This window comes from Oryx dammah, unplaced genomic scaffold, assembly GCF_014754425.2.
Source record: "Oryx dammah isolate SB20612 unplaced genomic scaffold, SCBI_Odam_1.1 HiC_scaffold_19, whole genome shotgun sequence".
NCBI classification, from domain to species: domain Eukaryota; kingdom Metazoa; phylum Chordata; class Mammalia; order Artiodactyla; family Bovidae; genus Oryx; species Oryx dammah.
In genome coordinates, this window is record NW_024070203.1 from 32,096,487 (window position 1) to 32,110,651 (window position 14,165).

Here is a 14,165-nt window from a genome sequence, read left to right on the forward strand (position 1 = left end):
GTGCTGTCCCCAAGTGTGTGACTGACCCCAAGTTTGTGTCTCTGTCCCCAGAGTGGCTATTACCTCTCTCCCTGTCAAACCAGCAGTCCTGAACCAGGACTGTCCAGAGGGCCAGGACAACACCACGTCCGGGCCAAGACCTGCCTGGCCCACAGCACCCCTGGCAAGCTGACCCAGTCAAGGGCACACAGGCAGGCAGGGTGCCTCTGGCTCCGCCTGGGGTGGCCCAGTGCCCACCTGCGTCCACTCCCAGCTCAGGTTTCTGCCTTCCAGACCGAGGGGCACTATGCTCCCAGACGGCTCACCCCCTGCCCCATAGCAGGTCTGTCCTGGATCACCATCAATCAGCCCTTCCCAACTCTGCATTTTCTGAAGAAGCTGTAGACCCACATTTATTGGAAGAGTGGGCCGAAGGAAGCAGGCAGGTGAGTGATGGTCAGGGCTGTGTTGACACTTCTAGAGCCAGCTGTGGACATGGTTACACTTGAATATAAATTTTTTCTTGTGTTTTCACCTAATGAATTGCATTTTTTGTTTATGGCAATGAATTTGATTACAATTTCGTGTGAACTCTTTAATTCTTTATGGGGTATTTATTACATGGTAAGTTATGTTGCTTTACAAAAAATACTCGTGGGAAAAGGAACAGGAACCCAATATGATTAACTTTAGCCTCTCATTGCCCGTTTTGCAGGCTGCCGGGCACCAACTCACTGGCTCCTGCTCAGGGCACAATGGCATCTGTGCCTTCCGCTGGTTGTCTTCTGGCCAGAAATCAGTATTATCGAAGTGAGTCGTAACAACTCTAGAGGGTGGCCCTAGACAATATGATCTCAGGTGATGTTTGTGGGGTATAATTAACCTACGTATCATGTCCTGTCAGACCTAAAGGGAGAATATGACAATTCTTTGTGACAGTGAAGAAAATAGGAATAGACCTTATCAGAGACTCTCCGAATCAGTAAAAGCTGTCAAAGCTCATCACTTTGCTTTAACTATGTCTCGTTATAGCTGTGAAACCATTAACACATAAATACGTAAAAATAAGCTTATATTTCACAATTTTGGTGGGGTTGTGGGGAGGGCAGGTGCACTTCCCCAGTGGCACTAATGGCCAAGAATACTCTTGCCAAGGCAGGATGCTAGGGTTTCATCCCTGGGTTAGGAAGATCCCCTGGAGGAGGAAATGGCAACTCATTCCTGTGGGTTTTACTTTCCTGTGCCTTGCCTTTAATAGGATACACTAAAACCTGATAATTTTACATAAATAAAATATTCATTTCTGCGAAAAGGGAAATAGCACAAGTGTGTTTCAGAGATTCTCTCATTTCTATTTTCTCCTGTGGTTAATAGGTCAGCTTCTACCTGGCCAGTGTTATTTTTATTTATCTCTCCATCTGTGAAAATTTATAGCTAAATGGAAAAGTATAGCTTCTTGAAGAAAATTCAGAAATTTCATAAATGAAACAAACAATCATTTGAGAACCAAGCTATCATTTTTTGAAGTCATACCAGCTTGTATAAAATTCTTATTTCAAGAGTTATTTGTAGACAAGAGATGGAAACATCTACTAATTTATTCTCCCCACCCAAAGTTAATCTATGCCCATGTTCTTAGAATTATTACATTCTTAAAAGTTATTTTTCTATTATCTTTTAGAACACTTAGGTTTAAAATACAAGCATGATATGACAGATGTTTTTCTTTTAAAATGATTCTTTTATTTCTAAATTTGATAACTTCTGTAGGATATTTAAATATAATACATTATATATGACTTGTATACAAGTAATATATTTAATATAGTACAATAATATTCATTCTTGATTTTGTACTTTTTAAGATTTTGAATTTGATAACATTTATTATATATTTTAAATTCTACTTAATATCTGTGTGAGAGTTGTTCACCATGGAAAGGAACACACTTTATTAATACAAATGTAATATGCATTATTTTGGGAGACTTCTAATTGGCTGGTAATATAACCAAATTTTCAGTTCATACTCCAGGATTAAATGATTTCAGACCATGCTTTTTGAGAGTTTATATGTAAAAATCTGTGTTGGCTTATTATTTATTTGCTTGTTTATTATTGTTTCTTTCCTACAGAGGCCAGTGTTTCTTCAAGCACCTCTTTAACTGGCCCTGATTCTGCCAACTTCGTAGGTGATGACAAAGCCCAGCTAGGTATGTAATTTATTTCTTATCAGCATCACCCTCCCTATTTCCCTTTGTTTTTCATCTCTCAATCATGTTTGATAAGACCCTGATGCTGGGGGTGACAGAGGATGAGGTGACTAGATGGTATCACCGACACATCGGAGTTGGAGCGAACTCTGGGAGATGGGTGAAGGACAGGGAAGCCTGGCGTGCTACAGTCCTTGGGGTCACAAAGAGTCAGACACAACTGAGCGACTGAACAACAAATGTGAATTTTATTTGATAGGATCAGCTGAAGTGGCAGAATCCACCTGGTGGTTTAAATCCTTTTTTCAATCTGTACCTGTGCTTTCAAATGTAAAAAGAGAAGATCAGTCTGCTTGTGGGTAAGTTTAAGTTTTTTCCGATAAGAATATTTCCTTTTCAGATGAAAACAGTGCATGTCATAATTGTCACATCAACCGACAGGGATAAAACATGGTCCTCTCTGGAAGGTGAAGTCTTTGATGTAACCTGTACTTGAGGGCAGAGGTGGGGACGCAGTGTCTTCTAGTTAATCGTTAGTCAGATCTGAGCATTCTATCTCCAAAGAGAAATGGAAAACTCATATGCCGTTGTTATTATGGTGTAGGGGGAATGGACCAGGAAGCAGAAGCAAGGTACCTTTAGGAACAAATAACCACTCTCTACTCCAACAAGAGGAATCACAGCTCCTTGGAGAAATGGCTGATTCTGGAACAGTAAAACAGTAAAAGACAAGCCTGGACCATTTCATGATGCCCCCAAAGATACAAATGCCCCCCAATGATAGGGATATATCAAAATGACACGGGAATGAATTGGGCACGTCTGGGACTATTTCAGCAATATTTTTCCAGTTTACCTTGACTGTGAAGACAACCTAGCTTACAAATAAGCATTTCTCAGCTGATGATCTTTGCTTTGCGGTTTGGAGGGCAGTGTTGTAACAGTTAACTACACTATGCAAAGTATTACCATTGTTTGCAACTCTATGTAATAGCCACCCTCTGAGGCCCTGCAGGTGTGACACCTGGACCCTTTCGCACCTGAGCTACTCCTGGTGATCGTCTCCTTTATAAGAAGATGGAAACCTTCTGGATATCTCACTTACAAGACGATCCCACTGCAGCAACAGTTTAGGCATTTTCTTCAATGTTGAGAGTATTCCTGCCACTGGTGTCAGCTACATGGAGAACACTGGAAAAGCCTTTGAAAACACGTGACCTTCAAATATACATGATACCTTCAAATATACAATGATTCATGTGAAATAGCCTTTTCATTACCCTTATAATTTTTCAAACTTTTTAAAAATCGAAAATTATGTGTTAATTTTCAAAAAGCTTGTTAAACTCTCATTCTATCTGTAAATTGTTTTATTATGCCTGAAAACTGAAGCATTCATGCCTAACATAATTGTTTTAAGAGCCCTGGATTCAGAAGTGTAAAAAAAGAGTTTCAGAAATTATATTTTTAATCATGAACATTGGAAATAGAAAACATACCCATTAATACATTATCTGTTGAATACATTACTGTACATATTTGGTTATGTAGACTTTAAAATTCATGATTGTAAATTATTTTCAACAGCATGGAAAACCATGATGATACCAAGTTGGATGAAAAAAAGCAGGATAATCTGTATATGGTGTGAACTTTGTCATATTTAAAAGGTATATATGCTTAAGAGTAGATTGGAAGGGAATATATCAAAATGGTAACTGGTTATTTTTAGAGATGGGAGTTTGGGTGGTTTTCATTTTCTTCTTTGTATTTTTCTGTACCTTTTCAAATTGACTAATATGATCATGTTTGTGTGTATAATTTGGAATACGTAGAGGAGGGCTGGAATACACTTTCTGAATGTGAATATTCCTGACATCGGATAGAATATTTCCTTCTTTCCTTCATGTTTGGTAGATAATGCTAAATGAGTTTCAGCTGAAGGTTTTCTGATCCTGCTTGCAAACATCTTTCAACGTAAGCTGCCAGTCTTAGCAGTTAGGGGTGCGATGTTCACTCAGAGGTAGACATCAGTACACGCTGGTGTGGCTGACGGCGCACTAACCACCTGAAGGGGGCACTGTCTTTCTGCCAACACAGGACCACGCAGCCGTGGCAGGATGGCTTCCTCAGTGATGGGCACCTCACCAGCCTTCACTGGTCCCTCCAGATGGGATGTGTTCTCCTAACTCATGGTCCTTCATCACTTTGCTGTCAGTGAAGGGATTCAAACATCCCTGTGGCCCAATAGTACTTCATTGCTGACATTACTGCTCTTATAATGGTTACTTGCCTTTACACTTTTTATGCATTTATGGAGGCTCATTAAACCTTTGAGCACTACATTTCATTTGCCTTTACTCTAAAATCAAATTAGCATGATTGAAGACTGAATTTTTCCAAAGTGAGAGAAACGTGCAGTGAAACAAAATGGTAAATTGTTGGGGGTTTTGTTTTTAATTTGAGATTATTAACAAATTCCTTTTTTTGGTAATCACTTGGGATATGTGTGAACAGATGGCTTGTTTAGTTTATTGGATAAATTTCCCCAAATAAGCTATCAAGTCGGTATTTACTTTGTCTACTTAGAAAGATACTGTTTGTTAAGTTATATTTTGCCTTTGTGTTTGCAGTATTTTTAATGTGTTTAGTGCTGTTACTGAAGGTTATTAGTGTTTAAGATAGTTAAATTTTACATAAGGTTTTAAATCCAACATATTATCATGAACATATATAGTTATTAAGCACTTTAGAGTAATATATATACACACACACTACACCTATCTGTGCAGATTTGTAGTTGCCAGATAGATAGATGTATAGCTATAGATCCTCTGAAAAATATTAGGAATCTTTCCAAAAAATAATGTTAAAGTGAACTCATATAATGATTGGCTTCCCTGGTGGCTCTGTCAGTAAGGAGTCTGCCTGCAATGCAGGACGCTCAAGTTCAATCCCTGGGTCAGGAGGATCCCCTTGAGAAGGAAATGGCAACCTACTCCAGTATTCCTGCCTGAAGAATCCCGTGGACAGAGGAGCTTGGTGGCTGAAGTCCATGGGGTTGCAAAGAATCGGACATGACTTTGCGACTGTACCACACATAATGGATAAAAACTGAAAGGCTTGCTTTGTGCTATTCCAGAGTTTCTACAGAATTATGATGATAGAAATAGTGACAACAAAATGTTTCCTAGGTAAATTCTAGATAATTGATTCTAATGCAATTTTCCCACCATTCAGACACTTTGGGGCTGTACTTTAAAAAGTACCTCAGATGTAGGTCTCAGCATTAACTGTTGTTTTAGTTAAAACATCTCCTGGCTTTGTTGCCTACTGAAGAGATAATAAATAGTAAAGGTAATTATGTCAGAGGGGTGTCCATGTGATCTGAAACAAGCTATGATCATTCTAGTGTGATTTATGAAATGCTATTTGACTGGCCCTGGATGTTGGTATCAAATGAAACAAAGCTTTGATAATTTGCCCTCAGTTTCTATGGAAGTTTATATTGAGATTCCACTAACCTTTTTGTGAAGTGGTTTTGACGGCAGGTTGGATATTATTGGCCCCATATTCATTACAGATAAAGCCGCCAACAGCCAGTCCAATTCTCTCTGAAGGCCTCCTGCTGGAGTTTAGGCCTATTTGATGGTTCATACATTTTGTAGAAGATTAGGTTGTTAGGCCAATACTTTGGCCATCTGATGCAAACAGCTGACTCACTGGAAAAGACCCTGATGCTGGGAAAGATTGCAGACAAATGGAGAAGAGGGCAGCAGTGGATGAGATGGTTGGAAGGCATCCCTGATTCAATGGACATGAATTTGGGCAAACTCCAGGAGATAGTAAAGGACAGAGAGGCCTGGCATACTGCAGTCCATGGGGTCACAAAGAGTTGGGCATGACTTAGTGACTGAACAACAACAACAAGGATTGTGAGAAACATAATTGCAGAATTCCATTGGGCTACTAGAGAGTGAGGATATAAATAATTGTCCAGGTTGAATAGCATAGAGCTAAACTTCTAACTCATAGACATTCAAGAAATGTCTTATAGCTATAGATCCTCTGAAAAAGATTAGGAATCTTTCCAAAAAATAATGTTATAATTAACATTGTAACAGTCATAATTAATCCACCACCACCCCCAACAGTATTCTCTGAGGCCCACACTGTCCCCTATAGTTGAGACTGGCAGCTCCACTCATCAGCCCAGATGACTAGGGAGGTGAGGTTCCCTTATGACCGATCAGACACCAAGCCCTTTAAATTTCATTCTGTGTGTTTCTAGGATCTACCTACTTATTTCCTTTCCCACCATCACTAACTGAATCCAAATTGCAATCATGTCTCCTGAGGGCACTGCCAGGACATCCTTCCAGTGGTCCACCTCTGTCCTTTCTAAATCTCTTCTATAGATAAATCACAGTCATCTTAACAAAACTCAAATCTGCTAATTTTCTCCAGGAACACAAGAAGAGGCATACTCACACCTCCACAACATTCAATGGTTCCATTACTCTCAGGATAAAGTCACACCCTGCCCTGTCCCACCACATATTCTTGCCATATAGATCCATCCCACCCACTCCTGTCTCTCGTGCCCCCAGTGCCCAGTGGTCCAGCCCCATCAATCATCCTCTGTCCATCCTTCTGGCACCGTCTTCCCTGCTGCCCTGGGGCGTCCCCAGCCCCCACTCTATTCCCTTAATTCATGTCTATGCATCTTAAATCTTAGCTCAAAAGCCTCTTCCCCAGAGAAACCTCCGATCTACTTAGCTAAATTAGGTGGTCCATCACAGGCTGATGGCCTGTGTTTCTCTCCTCGGCACTCACCACAGTTATAATTTTACATGTGTTGTTGTTATGTCTTTTCTCCACGGCACCATAATATACGTCTTCCCCACTGCACCATAAACCACATGAGGACAAGGATCACGTCTGCTCTCCTTGACATTTTATCCCCAGCTTGTGACATAACAATAAATATTGGTCAGATGAATGACACTGCTTCTTTGGCTAGAGCTGGGTCGTTCCCAAGAAGCGTCACATTTTAGCAGAGAAGAGTAAACACTAAATCAACATGGAAGATAGTTTCCTGCAGTGGCAAGTGCTGTAGAGGAGATAAAACAAGGTGTCATGTCGAAGTGCGACTAGGCCAGGACAGAGGTGGAGGCAGAGAGGCTTTTTGATTGGTTTGGTTAGGAGAGGACTCATAGGGAAGGTGGCAGGGACTGGGTCCTGAGGGGGGAAGTGGCCACCTTTGTGCAAGGCACTCTTGCGGACACCAGACCGTGACCGACCACGCTGTCCACCTGTTTCCAGTACCTCGTGACACTGTCGTCAGGGGACAGCAGCTTTGGGCGAGTTTGGTGTTCTTGTGGAGGTCACATCGTCTACAGCATTGTTTCCAGCTAAGCCCAGGGTGAGAAATGGAGGGGCCTGGGGTTCGGTGCTTCCTTCTTAAGAAATCTGTGATCTAGTGAATTGTCCAGAGGCACACTGTGCAGCAGCAGTGTGAAGCCAGATCACCCAAAGGCCCTCCCCACCAGGGTCTCCAGTCTCAGAAGTCATTGTCTTCCCACCTCTCACACCACATACTGCTCTTATTTGTTTTTTGGTACTTTCTGTTCGAAACATAGAGCTATTTTGTATTACCTAGAAAAATAGAGTACTACACAGTTACTCTCCTTTCTCAATAGTTTAGAAAGAATGTATTTTAGGTTTGGCACCTGAAAAATTTTTTCATGTTACTTGTTTGTTTCTCAAAATGTTGATGGGGGAAGGGAGACATGAATGCATGCTGCTGCTGCTGCTGCTGCTGCTGCTAAGTCACTTCAGTCGTGTCCGACTCTGTGCGACCCCATAGATGGCAGCCCACCAGGCTCTGCCATCCCTAGGATTCTCCAGGCAAGAACACTGGAGTGGGTTGCCATTTCCTTCTCCAATGCATGAAAGTGAAAAGTGAAAGTGAAGTTGCTCAGTCATGTCTGACTCTTAGTGACCCCATGGACTGCAGCCCACCAGGCTCCTCTGTCCATGGGATTTTCCAGGCAAGAGTACTGGAGTGGGTTGCCATGCCCTCCTCCAGGGGATCTTCCCAACCCAGGGATTTAAACCGTGTCTTCTGCATTGCAGGCAGATTAGTGACCATCTGAGCCAACAAAGAAGCCCTTTATTTAGCATCAGTGGAATGTAAAAGTTTTGCTTCAACATATTTTAATTGGATATACTGAAACTTATTTGCCTTCAGGTTGTAAACACAAAATATATTAAATCCTTTTCACTATAGTGATTATTTGACTAAGAGCCACAGAGTGTGAGTTTCATAAATATCCTTTTTTACATGCTTAGCAGAGGTTTTTGAATTAATAAATGAGTGGTTACTGGAACTACATTTTGGATGCCAACTCAAGCAAAGGTTAGGATGTTGAAATTCCTTTGCAAGGAAAGAGACAAACATTCTATTTTCAAATAAACTACCTTTGAAAATATTTGTGCAGTCTTAAAATAACTTTTTGAGGGAGCTATCTGTCTTCAGGTTTCAAGCTAAATTTCACCATGAAAAGAGAATACAGAGGAAGGCCACCAAGTAGGTGTATCATGTTACGTTGTCCTATGTCATCCTTGATGGATTCCAATGCTTGTCCATCTTCTGCTGTCACTGATGCTGCTGAGCATCCTGGAGGAGACCACATTCCCTCTTATACATAGAGGGTCTTGCCTCCAAGCTGCGTCAGGTTGGCTCCACCCCGGGGGGGGCGGTCCCTGAGGTGGGAACTCACCTATCTGATGGTGAATTAGGGAGCTGAAAAAAGACTGAATTCTGGAATCCGTGGGAGCTGTATCCAAAACTGACAGCAAATTAGACTTCATTCCCAGCAGCACTTTAGAAGAGGAAGAGGGATTTGGGGGTCTATGGGGTTAATAAATTTTTCTTAAATATATTTTAAAAGTTTAACCAATCAATTAATTCCAATTCAAGTATTTTCCTTTTGGAAACCACCTTTTACAGGACTCCAGAATCCTCCTCCTTTCAAAATTCTAAAAATATTAAATTTCAATATTTTAGAAAGTATTAAATTTCAAAATATTGAGACTCTCCAGCTAGTTATTATAAGTCACTCTTTGCAGTGTCTCCTTGAAGCACTGGACTTCTTCAAGTGGAAGCAGCAGCTTCTCTGATGCTGAATGATTAAAAGCACAGGTGACAGAGAGACAGGCGGGACATATATTACAAAAGTATAAAAACCTCATAAAACCTTTGGATGTTGCCTAAACAGGAAGTGATTTATTTTAGCAAAACTGCAACCATGCAATTCCCAAAATCTGGTGTATCTAAGAACCGTATGAGGAGCCTGATAAAATGTAGACACAGGGCTCCATCTCCAGGAATCTGAAATCAAGGGCCCTGAGCTGCAGCCTGGGGATTTATTCTCTGCTGAGGCTCCTGGTGACTTGCAACTGATGTGTAAAGTAGCGCTTTCTGCTGTGGTACATATACACAATGGAGTATTACTCAGCCATTAAAAAGAATACATTTGAATCAGTTCTAATGAGGTGGATGAAACTGGAGCCTATTATACAGACTGAAATAAGCCAGAAAGAAAAACACCAATACCGTATACTAACGCATATATATGGAATTTAGAAAGATGGTAATGATAACCCTGTATGAGAGACAGCAAAAGAGACACAGATGTATAGAACGTTTGGACTCTGTGGGAGAGGGCGAGGGTGGGATGATTTGGGAGAATGGCATTGAAACATGTATATTATCATATGTGAAAGAATCACCAGTCCAGGTTTGATGCAGGATACAGGATGCTCGGGGCTGGTGCACTGGGATGACTTAGAGGGATGAGATGGGGAGGGAAGTGGGAGGGGGGTTCAGGATGGGGAATATGTGTATACCCGTGGTGGATTCATGTTGATGTATGGCAAAACCAATACAATATTGTAAAGTAATTAGCCTCCAATTAAAATAAATAAATTTATAAATTTATATTAAAAAAGTAGCACTTTTTTAGACTGACATAAACTGCAACCACCCCCTTCCCCAAACTCAGGAAACAAGCTACTATGTTACTATGTACTACTATTAGTACTATGTTTAGCTGTGGTTGTCATTTTAGCATTAAGAACTCAATGGTCTGGGAGAGCACCTTGGGTAACTGCACACAAAATCATGTAACATGGAGAAATTGTTTCAAATAAGGGGTTAGGAGCTGAACATACACAACCAGTCAACTTCAGCCTTTGTAGAGTTGGAGTTTGGAGGGATTTTCCCCTTGGGGAGGCAGTTTTCTTCTCCATCCTCAAATGGCAATGATTACCAATAACTGCTCATTTAAAATTAAAATGCACTTCTTGTTTTTCAGCCCCTAATTCACCCGTGACCCATGTTAGAGATAAATGCGTTTAAGGAAACGATCATTTTTCTTGATTTATCTCCATTGCACACCTGTCATGTAAAATGCATGTTATGCATCTTTGATAACAGTTTTTTCTGTGACAGCACTATGGCTGACAAAATAAATATTAGAAAGGCAGTCTATAAAATCACTTAATTTTAAAAAATTGGAGCACTTGAGTGAAGTCATTGTGGACTGAGACTCTGTGGTGGGGTGGTCACCCCCTGGAGCCTCAAGTCTGGGATGGGGTCCCACTCGCCTCTGCCGGCCAGGTGGGTGCAGCTAAAGATTCTCTGTGCTCTTTGGCTGCAAGACAGAGATTATTACAAAACTGTCGGTCTGGCCAGCAGGCCCTTTGCCTGGGCCTCTGACCTGACAGAGCAGGCTCACTATAGCTTTTTGTTTTTTTTCCCTCATTGGTGTTTCCTGGTTGCTGGCTCCTACAGTATTCAGTTAAAAAATACCCCGTTGTTTAGTCACTAAGTCGTTTCCGACTCTGTGCGACCCCATAGCCCTCCAGGCTCCTCTGTTAATGGGTTTTCCCAGAAAAGAATACTGGAGTGGGTTGCCATTTCCTACTCCAAGGGATCTTCCCGACCCAAGAATTGAACCCGCATCTGCATTGGTAGGTGGATTCTTTACCACTGAACCACCAGGGTAGAGCTTAGGATATAATAGGGAGAAATGAAACCCAGGGAACTCACCCCCATGTCCTTCCTTGGCTCTGAGAACATGGCCATTCCCCTCTCTGAGACGTCTGTGCTTGTTTTAGTTTTTCTAAGGGTTTTTAGTTTTTCTTACAGGAGGAATGTGCTTCCTTGGTGGCCCAGACAGTAAAGAATCCACCTGCAACGTGGGAGGCCTATGTTAGGAAGATCCCCTGGAGGAGGGCATGGCAACCCACTCCAGTATTCTTGCCTGGAGAATCCCATGGACAGAGGAGCCTGGCGGGCTACAGTCCATGGGGTCACAAAGAGTCAACAGGACTGAGCGACTAAGCCACACAGGAGGAATATACCTCCTCCACATTCCCAAGAAGTGGAAGTCTTTCTTTCTATACTAGTTTTCTTCAGAAGTTTTCTTTGTATTTTTACTTTTTTACACCTCCATATAAAGTTTGAAAACTTGTCTTTTACCCCCTCTTTTATTCCTCCCAAAATATTGTTGCTATTGTATTGTGACTGCATTAACTTTCAAGATTAATTTAGGGAGGATGTTCACTCTTGTTGAATTAATTATTTCCCCCAAGATTAAGCATGGTTTTCTATTGCTCAAGGCTTCATTACTTTTCAGCTCCATTTTAAAATTTTCCTCACCTTGATATGTATTTTGGGAGCTGATTGTCTTCCTAGATATTTTATGGGTTTTCTTCCATTTCCTAACTGCTTGGGTTTGTCTATTGCAGACTAATGATTTCTGTATATTAATTTTCTGTTTAGGCATATAATGAATTATAATAGTTTTTCAGTTGATTTTTAAATTAACAATAAACAGTAATAAAATCTGCAAACAAACCATTACTTTACCTTCTGTTTCCTGGTTTTTATATGCCATCTCTGCCTCGTGTCCAGATGTGTAGTCTGGTATATCCATATCAGTTTCAGGTAAATGACCTTCACGGCTGAACTAAACAAGCTGGGGAGGGGACATTGTGTCCCTGAAAACACCCTGACCTACAGCACAAGGACCCTTGGGGTGCCGATCAGGAACCTTGTCTTGCTGTGGCTTTTTCACTAAGCATCTTGCAAACTTTAAGGAATGCAACCAGTTAAGAGCTTTTTCAAAAGAAGAACGGATGATGATGTTTTAAGTGCATTTCAAAGTCTATGGAGTTCATTTTAATCTATGAGCCTATGACTCAGTTCATTTAATTATAAAATTGATCTATAATTTTCTTCCCTTGTGATACTATTTTGGAGTTTGTTTTAATGTTGGCTTTATGTCCTGAAAAGAATTTGCAATATTTCTTTCTTTTTCTAAGTTCTGGAAGAGGTTAAAAGCGTTGGCATGATCTGTTCCCTAATGATTTGGTGTAATTATCCAGTAAAGCCACTGGAAAGTGCAGCCTTTTAGAAACACTGTGAGGCTGCTGAGGGGAAGGCGGTGGGCAGCTCTCTGAATAGCTACATCTCTGCCCTCGCTTCATCATTCTCACTCAGTTCATACAGGTTGTCACATTTATTTGCATAAAAGTGATCAAAATAACCTCTTGGGATTCTTTTAATTTGAAGGGTTGTTATACTCTCCCCATCATAATATTTCTTATTTTAAAATATTTTATCCTTTTTTCTCTACTGGGTGGTAAATGTTTGTATATTTAATTGTTTATCACAAATAACTAGCTAGCATTAGTATTTTTAGTCTTACCCTTACTATAATGATCTTAAATTAAAAATTTGCATTTGTATTATCTACCATTTTGTTTTCCCTGTATTTATTTTTTGTTATATTTTTCAGTTCTTCAGTTGGAGCTTATTTATTTCCATTCCATGTGAAAATTTTAAAGCTTATGAGTATTTAAGGGTATACATTTTCCTTTCTCCTCAAACACAGCGTTGTTGAGCTAATGACCCCAATGGGTCAGCAGGGGGAGATGTTTTGCTCTTACACATTTGGCTGATGTTCTGGTCACTGTCTCTCACAGCATCCCAGGCTCAGACTCCTTCACTGGGGAGTACATACCTGGATGGTACCCACGGGAGCCTCCAGCTGCAGAGTATTTGCAGCAAGACTTTACCTGCATTTACTTGTCAGACATAAAAATAAAAGGAGCTCATTATCACTGTAAAGTGCCCATTGTGACAGATATTTATTTACTTATTTACAATCCTGAATTCTGTCACTTTTTTTTTTTTAAGATTACAATATATGTAGTTTTGTTTACTTTCATTTGTTTGGAATGTTTTCAATGTTTTTTGCACAAACTTTTTCTATTTCTTTGTTTTATAGATATTGCTTCTCTACCACTTGGGCCTCCCTGGTGGCTCAGAGGTTAAAGTGTCTGCCTCCAATGCAAAATTCGATTTACTTTAAATTCTAATTTTTTCTTTTTTCTTTTAGCATATGAGTCTAGCCCATTTATATTTATTTACATACAATAGACATGTTTGATATTATTTCTTAGCTCACACATTGTGCTGTGGCTTTTATTTGCATAGATTTTAAAATAAATTTTACATCTGTCTGACTCACTGAATTTCCTCACTGTATTACTCCTTGCTCTAATGGTTAGCAAGGTGATCACAACTTTTAAAGATGCTGTTAGAAATCCAGATAATACCTGTTTGTTTTCTCCTCTGTACAACAATAGAATTCATATAAATCATCCTTTGACAAAATCCTTGGGGCACATGCTCAGAATTCAAATTTTTAGAATTTTAGAGTGAAGGTGTAAGTGCTTACCCATGCATGACATACCAACAAACAGAACTAAGAATGTTAATATTGTATGATCACAGAGGGCAGAAAAAAGGAGATTATAGAAAGCCTCCCATTCAAATCAGGTTTTGAGTTGAAAATAAATTAGTATCTTGAAAATCAGGAATTACAAACTTCAGAA

General features: G+C 40.2%; 1 protein-coding gene across 2 annotated transcripts; it reads left to right on the forward strand.

The window, feature by feature from the left end:
- Positions 1–241: 241 nt before the first annotated feature.
- Positions 242–8,686, forward strand: PPDPFL (pancreatic progenitor cell differentiation and proliferation factor like). Of its 2 annotated transcripts, none has more exons than XM_040261189.1 (5): positions 242–425; positions 695–789; positions 2,115–2,192; positions 2,452–2,551; positions 2,634–2,760. In XM_040261189.1, exons 2-5 carry the CDS (start codon positions 735–737, stop codon positions 2,686–2,688), a joined length of 288 nt encoding a protein of 95 aa, XP_040117123.1. In that variant the 5' UTR covers positions 242–425; positions 695–734; the 3' UTR covers positions 2,689–2,760. The 2 variants fall into 2 exon arrangements, with proteins under 2 accessions (XP_040117123.1, XP_040117122.1); XM_040261188.1 differs by lacking the exon at positions 2,634–2,760 and adding an exon at positions 2,797–8,686 and having other exon boundaries at positions 250–425.
- Positions 8,687–14,165: the final 5,479 nt, after the last annotated feature.